This window comes from Alosa pseudoharengus, unplaced genomic scaffold, assembly GCF_046254945.1.
Source record: "Alosa pseudoharengus isolate Yale_2024_CS ecotype anadromous, Long Island Sound unplaced genomic scaffold, YU_APseudo_1.1 YU_APseudo_1.1_scf_23, whole genome shotgun sequence".
NCBI classification, from domain to species: Eukaryota; Metazoa; Chordata; class Actinopteri; order Clupeiformes; family Clupeidae; genus Alosa; species Alosa pseudoharengus.
The window spans coordinates 24900579-24910306 of NW_027468685.1; the positions used below are offsets into that span (position 1 = coordinate 24900579).

General features: G+C 41.9%; 1 protein-coding gene across 1 annotated transcript; it reads left to right on the forward strand.

Annotated features, from left to right (window-relative positions):
* The first annotated feature begins 211 nt into the window (after window positions 1-211).
* On the forward strand, window positions 212-2166 carry sem1 (SEM1 26S proteasome subunit). Its single transcript, XM_076301018.1, has 3 exons — window positions 212-361; window positions 1033-1126; window positions 1928-2166. Exons 1-3 carry the CDS (start codon window positions 286-288, stop codon window positions 1968-1970), a joined length of 213 nt encoding a protein of 70 aa, XP_076157133.1. The 5' UTR covers window positions 212-285; the 3' UTR covers window positions 1971-2166.
* Window positions 2167-9728: the final 7562 nt, after the last annotated feature.

Here is a 9728-nt window from a genome sequence, read left to right on the forward strand (position 1 = left end):
TGTACAAATTCAACTGAATTTGCATTAAATCAGGGTATTTTAACTAATATGCTGCAAGATGGGGTTTCCTGTTTATTCCCGTTAAAGTTTCCAACTTCCCTGAATTTTGCAACCCTACCTGCAAGAGAGGAAAGGCAGGAACTCCAACCACCCTCTTCCCTGCCCTGCCCATGGAGAGTAGTCGCCCTTGCTTCTGCACATGCGTAAAATGTATATCCCAGAAGCCTCTGCTTGAAAACTCGCGCAACCACGAATCTGAGAAACAGCGTGAAAGGCTAGCTAATCATGTCGGATAAAAAACAAACAGTTGACTTGGGGTTGTTGGAGGAGGATGACGAATTTGAAGAGTTTCCTGCTGAAGGTAACGTTAAGCTCCTTTAATATGTTTTCTGTGTATTCTTGTCTTCTTATTGAGCGTTTTAAAAAAACAGTGTTCAGCTGAACGGTGACTCAGCTGGCTCGCTAACGTTAACATTTGTTAGCATACAGGCTTCTCAGCTAGCTAGCCAGTAATTAAATTCATAATATATGTGTTAGAGCTTTAACATTGCTATGTTTAAGAAATGTCCTCCAATTTCATATTGTAGACGTTTGCAACCACTACTATCTACAGCCAGTGTCAACTTGTTGGCTATTATTAGCTAACGCCAGCTAGCATTAGTAGCTAACCGGCTAATGTTGCGCATAAGTCACTTTTGTGTCCTGATGGCACCCATGTCAAATAACATTAAATAATACTTGTCTGAAATTAGCACATTGTGTAAAACAAACGTAGATAGTTCCCAGTAGTTTTGTTTTTGTAGTTTAACAAACTTAACATTTAACCTACCATTAGGCCTGTGTAACAAATATGTTGCTGTCAGCTTGGATAAACGTCACTGGTAGCTTGTTATAATCTAACGTAACGGTAACGTTAATTGAGCATTTATTTGTCAACTGGACATGTAACGATGTATATGTTTGGTTTGTGTTGGTGTCAGGATTGTAAATGTTTGAGTACATTTTAACAGAGGGTAACGTTATTGTTTGCAGATTGGACTGGGCTTGACGAGGATGAAGACGCGCATGTGTGGGAGGATAACTGGGATGATGACAATGTAGAGGATGACTTTTCAAACCAACTCAGGTAACGTTAGTTTGCTGGTCGATTTGGGTGTTTAAAAGATCGATTTGAAAAACATTGCCTTTGTTTGCATTGTTTCTGACAACAGTATAATATTTCATTTTTCAGAAAATGATTGGCAGTAATTTTAGTTTATTAAATTATGTAGATTGCCCACTGATTGGAAACAGGCTTTGTTTAAACAGGACAGCACACATGATCCAAGGCTCTTTCATCAGTGTGAATCTTACTATACCTCTTTCTGCCCATCACTCATTTGTTTCTCTCTCTCTCTCTCTATCTATCTATCTATCTATCTATCTATCTCTAATATATATATATATATATATATATATATATATTATTTATATTATTTATTATAGTATAGTATTTTGTACATAAAAATACACTATATAAGTAAACGCTTACTTACATGCAAACTAATTGAATGATTTTTACAGATGGCCCAAACATTTTTGGCTCTTTAGATCTTCTCACTGTGATGCATATAATCTGTTTGCTTAGGATGCATTCACTATGGCTAGGGACAAGCCACAATAGGCTTTACAATTACGACCAGCATGTTTGCCATTTCATAGCAGTAGTCATCCATTTTTTTATGAAGGCTAGTTACTATATTGTCCGTTTTCTTTTCTATATGTGAATGCCCAGTGCAGACATCTCAGCGTGACGTTAGGCATTTATTCTTACTCTCCTAGGCAGATATTGTGTGATCTACAGGAAACTGTCTGTCATTTTAGTCCTGCGGCAAGTGGTCGATTTCATGGGGTTCATTTTGTGCCGACATTTTTTCCTTGCTTGCAGAGCTGAGCTGGAAAAGCATGGATACAAGATGGAGACATCATAGATCCAGCATCCATGATGGAGATTACATGGACTTTAAAACATGCCAGTTCTGGCGTTGAGTGGAAGGCTTGCATGCAAGGCGTGGACCTGGAAAGACAAACATGTCAGGCTGGGAGTACAATTGATTTTTTTTTTTTTTATGTTTTCTGTTTCCTGTCTCATTACAGTTTGTATATTAAAGTTCTGATATTAAAATAGCTCAATGCATTTGTTGCATTTGTTTGAACTTAATATTTACTTACCTGTATTTAAGGTAGATGATTTGAGTGCAGCATATCATTTGACTGCATACTGCTTGTTTATAGGGCAGCTGTCATTCTCTTCCTTTTAAAACTAGACTAGATTTAATGTAGTAGTAGTAATTAAAGGTCTCTCTCACACGTCTCTAAACCAAAACTACGTCTTAAATCAGATGTATCATGCAGTCATTTCTGTATTATGTTCTTAATACCATATTTGTAGATGGGAGAGGGCCAAAACGCTACTTCTTGGTAGAAGTAAGTCTATGTTGGCGGGAGAGAAAAGACAAACAAACAAACACACACACACTCACATAGACACACCTGCCCCCTCCAGGGAGCTGCGCACTCCCAAGGAGGAGAGCCAGCGTTGTGCACTTGCACTTCCCACGGGCCCATGCGGCTGTGCCGAGTCTCTGAAGGGGAGATTATCCAGTGCCATGTTTGTCAGAGACAGGGAGGTGGTCCCAGCATGACCTCCCCACCACTGCCTCTGCCTGGGCCTGCCCACCTCTGACCAGGCCCTGCTCTTCCGCTCCGCACCGCAGGGAGCTGGCTCCTACTCGCCGAATCACAGGCCAATTTTCCCAGCCGTGCTCCCATAGACTATCCACTCCCCCCTACACACACACACGCACACACTCGCACACAATCCCCATTCCACAAACACTTGCAGACGTACACACAGATGTGCACATCTAGCCGCCCGCCCACTTTCTCCTCAGCAGAAATGATTTCTCTGCTCCTCGGTCCCTGGGCTCTTAATGAGCTGAAATCGATGCCAGTAAGGTTTAGGCTTCTGCGGGAGAGCTTCCTCCAGCAACCCCTGCGCCAGCAGCACCCGCACCCGCCGCCGCCTCCTCTTCCTCCAGGTTTTATTATCTCCCTTTGTGTTCGCCCTGCATTCCCCCTATTGAAATTCAGAGTGGAAAACGCAGCCTTGTGTTTGCGGAAGATCGGAAGTTTTTTTTTTAACCCCCCTTTATTCGGTTGTTTGTTTTATTTCCTCTTGGGTTGTGGTGGTATGAATTTCTTTTTTTTTTTTCTTTGTGTATGATTATGGCAATACATGACACAGACAGCGAGTTCTATTGGATATGTTGAAAGATCCTATCTAGGACTTCATAATATCAACATTGTCATCGTGATGTGCGCATGCTCAATAGTCACATCGGTGGTTGTTCAGTGTTAAGGCAAAAAAACAAAACGTGCTACCACTTCTTTGCTGCTTCGTACAAATGAAAATTTGTTCCACGTTGCATTGTGGTGAGTCAACCATTGTGTTAAACTACTTAATTCTGTGCTCCGAAATCACTTCAAAACTGTTGTCATAGCCTTAATCTGCATTTGTGCTTTGGCGATTGTAACCAAGCATTTAAAAAAACATTCAAATATAGCAATTAAAGATTGAAAAAAAAGGTTCAATTTAGCTGCACAGTCAATCTTGAGTTCTTTTCAAAAAGATCTATTCAAGTCTGATGTAAAGTCATGTATTTTTCTCACACAAATAACTATTGTGATTTTTTTCCCCCCAGTATCATTCTGGCCTACTATCCTAGATGAAGACCGATTTTGTCACTGGTCATCTCTGATGGTACCCCATCATGGGCTCTGTAAACACAGCTAGTGCGTCCTTAGTTACTCCGTCATTAGCAATCTCCCTCCCTCATGTCATCTGTTTGGTTGTCAAGGTAGATAAATAGCTCACAACTCCCTTGGGTTACTTGCGTATCACAGACATATGATGGTAAAATAATTTTCTTTTAGTAGAGGTTGAACGACCTGTGCATAAAAAGAGATAGTGAAAAATATGTAAATATATTGCGCATAAATACTTTGATACCTGAAATCATACATTTGAAACTTGAAAGAAAATATAATTATAAGCGTAATCATAGGTTGTCCCATTGACAACATAGGATATACAAAATTGAATATGTTAAGTTCATGTGTGAAATCTGGTTCCGAGTCACCACTGGGACTGCTGTTGGGGTCCAAGAACAGACTACTGGGGATGGTGACACACGTGCATGCAAATCTCCCTGTGCCCTTCAGAGTAAGTGCCCCGTGTGCAGGGTCATTATTTTAATTGTTGGAAAGTCGTTGAGGTGTGATAATCACTAAGCGAGCGCAACCACTGACGACTGGGGGGCCATTTTGTTTGTGCCAAAGGTGGAAGATTGGCCTCTTGAGTTTGAATTGAGCAGGGCCTTTGTGGCTTCACCCAAATTCATTTTCGCCATTCTCCGGGATAATGGGAGAACATACATCTGAGGTTCTTACAGTATTTTACGCCGTATTATCTCTTTTGTGTTTGTGATGGGTTGTTTTTATGGATCCTTCCATTGACTTTCTTTTCATGTTGCAGCGGCAGGCTGATTTGATCAGTGCATCAGTGCGGTCACTTCATTATTGCACATGACATTTGACTTATGGAGCTTCAAAAAGAATTAAATTTTTTAAAATGACTAAATTGTTGAAACAACCACTTTTATATGTTCGTCATTTAGGTTAAGCAGTCAGTCCTAGGATATAAACAATACAGTTTTGCCTCAATACAGCAAAAATCTATCCAATTCCATATCTGTGGCAGGAAGCCACAGTTCTTACTTACTGTGTGTAGTTTTTAGTAATTTACCTCTTGATTGATAGATTGACGGATTGATTCATAGCCTTTGGTGTTTGAGATGGTGGTGACTGTGGTGGCGGTTCTGGGGGGGTTGTTTGGTGTCACGGCAGGGGTCCCGCTCCCCAACCATGAGCCAAGAACTGGCAGGGCCTATGGGGCAGGCAACGAGCAGCTGCTACAACAATAGGCCTAATTGCAGGTTCTTTTTGTGGCAATGAAATTGGTGGGAGAGCAGCTACAATACCCAAACCTCGAGTCTAGGGGAGAGGGAAAAAAGACAGAGGGCAGGGAGAGAAGGAGTGTGTGTATGGGGGTGGGGAGGTTGGAGACACACAGGGGCGACTGCCCCCCTACAGGGCCCATCACCCACCACCCACGGTCTCCCTCCGTCCCACACCTGCACTCGCCCTCGCGAAAGTAAACACAGATAATAAGGTGTAATTACTTTAAAAAATAATAACGAGAGCTCTTCACACGACAATGGTGCGCCTGTTTATCAAGGGAGGTAAAAAAATCACAAGTGTTTGGGGGGTTGTGTGTGTGTGTGTGTGTATATATGAAGGTGCTAAGGGTTGCGTACCCCCACAGACCACAACAGGGCACTGATGCCAATGACTGTGTGTTAACCTCATTTCTGATCTGCACTATCAAGCATCAGGGGAGTGAGACAAAGAATGGTGGGGTATAGTAGTTACTAGTTAGTTGAACAACACAGTTTCCCTCAGCGCAAATACAATAGACCATGTAACTATGATAGATCAGAAAGACCAAAAGGCTTGCATGTGGCAGGCTTTTTTGTCATTTGCAATAAGTGGTGGTGGTACAACTACATGCCAACCAGAGCATTTTTGTAAAGAAATACTACATCAATCTGATAGTCATGCCAGGCTCCGCTTTAAACATTTTCTCTCTTATGGGGGGGGGGGGGGGCTTCCTTTTCTCAGTAAACTGCGGCCATCTTTTCCTCATCTCCCCACCTCTTGCCTCAGACATAGTAAAAATATCAAATGAAAAGATTGACTCATCATGGCACTATGGAATGCCTTGCCTGACAGGAGGCTGCTGGAGCCCAGCGAGTCCCTCCTCGTTTTCAGGACCGTTTAGACGGGATTGGCGTTTAAGGAGACATGACATGTTCTCATACAGAGCGGGCGCGATGGGTATGTTTCTTTTTAGCGCCATCAGTGGCGGCTGAGTCACTGTGAAAACACACTCGCTGGTTTAATGTCACGTCGGATTAAAGCGCAAGGGGGTTTATTTTAGCGGGGGTGCAGTTTTATGACATTCTGCGCACTGGCATCACAGACGTTTTTCTCTGCAGAGGGAGTTGTAAACCCATAACTATACACAGGGGCTGCGCAAAACATGTCCCTTTGAGATGTTGGCCTTTAAGAGAAACTGCAGAGAAAAAAAAATGGTATAATCATTAAAACGCAGAGATGCAATGGAAAACAAACATGGTATACCAGGGGATAACATTCAGTTTGGACATTAAAGGGCGTCCCATTGAAATAAGAACTGTTCACCCACAGAATATGGTTTAGCTCTGTGAAAGTGACATGCTGGGCCTGACATAACAGACTAAGGGCAAAAAAGATATAGATACTCTCACACAGTTTAAATTACTAGGAAAAATCTTGTCAAATAATGCAGCCATTTTCATTCTAGCAATTTTATGGTTATGATTTTGTGTGCAAAACCCACAGCATTCTAATTGGCCTTTGACTGGCAAACATTTCCAAACATTTTGCATTGCATTGCATTGAAAGCCTCAATATTATGTGCACTTGAATTGGCGTGAAGTGAAATCAACTCATTATTGTTTCTTCAACCCTGAATTAGTCGCAATGAAGAAGTGATTGCAAAACATGCAAATGATAACATCTTCAATTCTATGAATTGAGAAATGGCTCTATGTGAAATCCACTCACCCTGTTAGCTGGTAGCGACCATGATCAAAAATCTGCTTGGCAGGGTGCCAAGATCACCAATCACACACATTTTATACAGACTTATTTGGATGTCACAGATGTTGTTATATTTGTGCAGTCTTTCTCACCTAACAGTAGTCAGAGAGTTTAGTTGAGAGCCACAATGCATGAGTGCAGTGTTCCACATAAACTGCATTCGTGTCCATGTCATCACTCAACCAAGAATGTGCAACAGAGCCGGGTGAGTTTTTAAAAGATAACAATCCTTTTTTTAAACGTTCCTTTCCCAGTTATGTGATGTCCTCTCAATGGACTCCCTACTGAGTCTCCATCCACCGTCATCACGTTTAATGAAACCCTGCAATTAGTTTGTTGTCTATTTGCCGTTCTTTTTTTTCCTCCTATGGTTTTATGTCCATCCTTATCAAGTTGTCCCATTGCTCTTAATAGCCTTGGACAGTCTGCGAAGAAAAATTAACAACACAATTTAAGCACATTACGGTCCCGGCTGGGCAATTAACCACTCTCAATGTTATCATCACCGCTGAATTATCAGGTGCTCTTGATAATTGTAATTAATTAATTGTCCCGCTCATGCGTGCTCTCCCACCGACACGGCAAATGCAAGGTGGGGCGGAGGTGACCTTTATGCTGCCGTATCTTCTGCTGCTCAATTTGGAAGACATCCTGATTTCAACACTGATCTTGAACAATGTGTGGATGATATCAACTAAATGTGCTCTTGCAAAAAGGCTCTGTTAAAGACAGATACATTTCACAGAACTATTTGGAAAAAAATATTTTCTCACAAAAAATGTAATAATGCATTTAATAGCCAACAGATCTTCTATTAAGAACATTGTTATAAATGATAAATGATATCCTTTTTTTTCTTTAGCGCAGTGATCTATTGAAATGTTTGGGTTGGGTTTTGGATGTCACCTCCATGGCTAAGATGAGTGAGGATGTAAAAATGGTGGCACCTCCCAGTTAAAACTACTCTCTGCTTACATTAGGATTAATGACCCTTTCCATCCTCAACACCCTTGAAATAGTTTTCACCTAAATTATCACTGCTTGTCCACAGACAAGTAAGATTGAATTGGATTTTTACGCATTTGCTATGCCTGTCACACATGCCCAGCAGCTCCCCAGAACCACATGCTTGCGAGTACCTGTTTAGCACTACCAAAGACGCTGCACAGTGAGAGAGAAGGCGAAGGCAGGTTTGAAGTCAGGCCTCTGAAATGAATGAGGCACAGGTTTCCCGAGCCTTAGGGGCCTGGCAGAAGCACAGTCGACAGCACGGAGCTTGTAGCGGAAACAATTAATCACGTATGTGTAGATGTCTGCTCGCAAGACAACAGCCATGTTCCCAATCTGTCCCTCAGGCAATATACACAACTTCAACACACTGTCGAGGCATGAGGCCCACTAACACACACACAAACACATACGCACACACACACTCATACACACATGCACTCACACACACACACGTGCACAGTGCACATTTGCACATGCAAACACAGACAAATTTGCAGACTCATTGTGTCCACAGGTGCATTTTTATGTTACAGCCTCAACAAATCTAGTCTTTAGCCATATAATGAAAATCGGTGGTAATATCTCTTTTCATAGTCTTAGCATTTACAACATGGCTAACTATGCAAAAATGCTTTAGGAAGATTGACAGGTTTCCTCACTGGGCACTGAAGCGCTCAATCTCCCTCAGTGTAACTGTTTGTCTCCAGAGTGGCAAACTCTGTCAGCGGTGAGTGAAAGCAGGCAACGCCGGCCAAAGAACGAAATAAGAAATTTGTCGTTTATTTCATACTGCTGCACGCCTGGATTTCGGAGGGCCGCAAAGAAATACATAAATGCTACCCAAGCAAACAAAGAGCTGGTGTGTGTTTCAGGATGGGGCGTCTGGATGGCATCAGGCAAGGCCGTCAAATTGAGAGCGACACAGGTTACTTGAGGGGTTTCTTTGCAGAGAAACACCGCCATTGCCTGGGCGATTGGGAGTGGGGGTAGAACACGAGCTCTGGATCATTGGTTATCCTCTGTCACATGTCCTTAGATTGAGAAAAGAGGAATGTGTGGGGTTTTTCAACCTTCGCCACTAAAGGTCTTTTCATGGTAAGAAATAACTCTGTGTGTCTGTTTGCAAGCTTTTGATCTGCCACAGTTATAATTTCAATTGAATATTAGTTTGAATAGCAGAATCATATGAGTCTTTTACTTAAGCCTGATTAACACACTTGGTTTAAACTTAATGGAGAACATTTATTACATAGGCAAAGTTAAATGAATCACGACACGACATCACACTGAACAGCTTCTAGATCACAGAGATGAAATGAACTCTTTCATGATATTGAATTTATCTTTGCTCCATAGGCCTACAGAAAGAATGGTAACATCACATCCTTTGCTTAGACCACCAAACAACTTCCAACACTACTGATTGCTGAAGATTTTGGATTATACTGAAGATCAAGATTAAAGTGATGTTGCCATATTTTCACACAAGCAGTTAAACACTTCTAAGTAATTAACTCTATGCATACATGTCAGCTTAAGTCAGATGTGGGAGGTTAGAAAGCTCTCTCCTTAAATATCTTTAGAAAATAGGACTAAAGCCAAGGGTTTTGTGGCCTGAAAATCAGTGCCATTTAAAATCATGGAACATGTCATTGCTCATTGGTGACTGACTGGCCACAGACACCCACAAAGCTGCACTGCAGTGTGTGAGTGTGTGTGTGTGTGTGTGTGTGTGTGTGTGTGTGTGTGTGTGTGTGTGTGTGTGTGTGTGTGTGTGTGTGTGTGTGTGTGTGTGTGTGTGTGTGTGTGTGTGTGTGTGTGTGTGTGTGTGTGTGTGGGTGTGTGGGCATGTGGGGAGAAACCATTAGAGGGCTGAGATGTCCCTGCCGTTGCCATTTTTTCCTATTTATCTC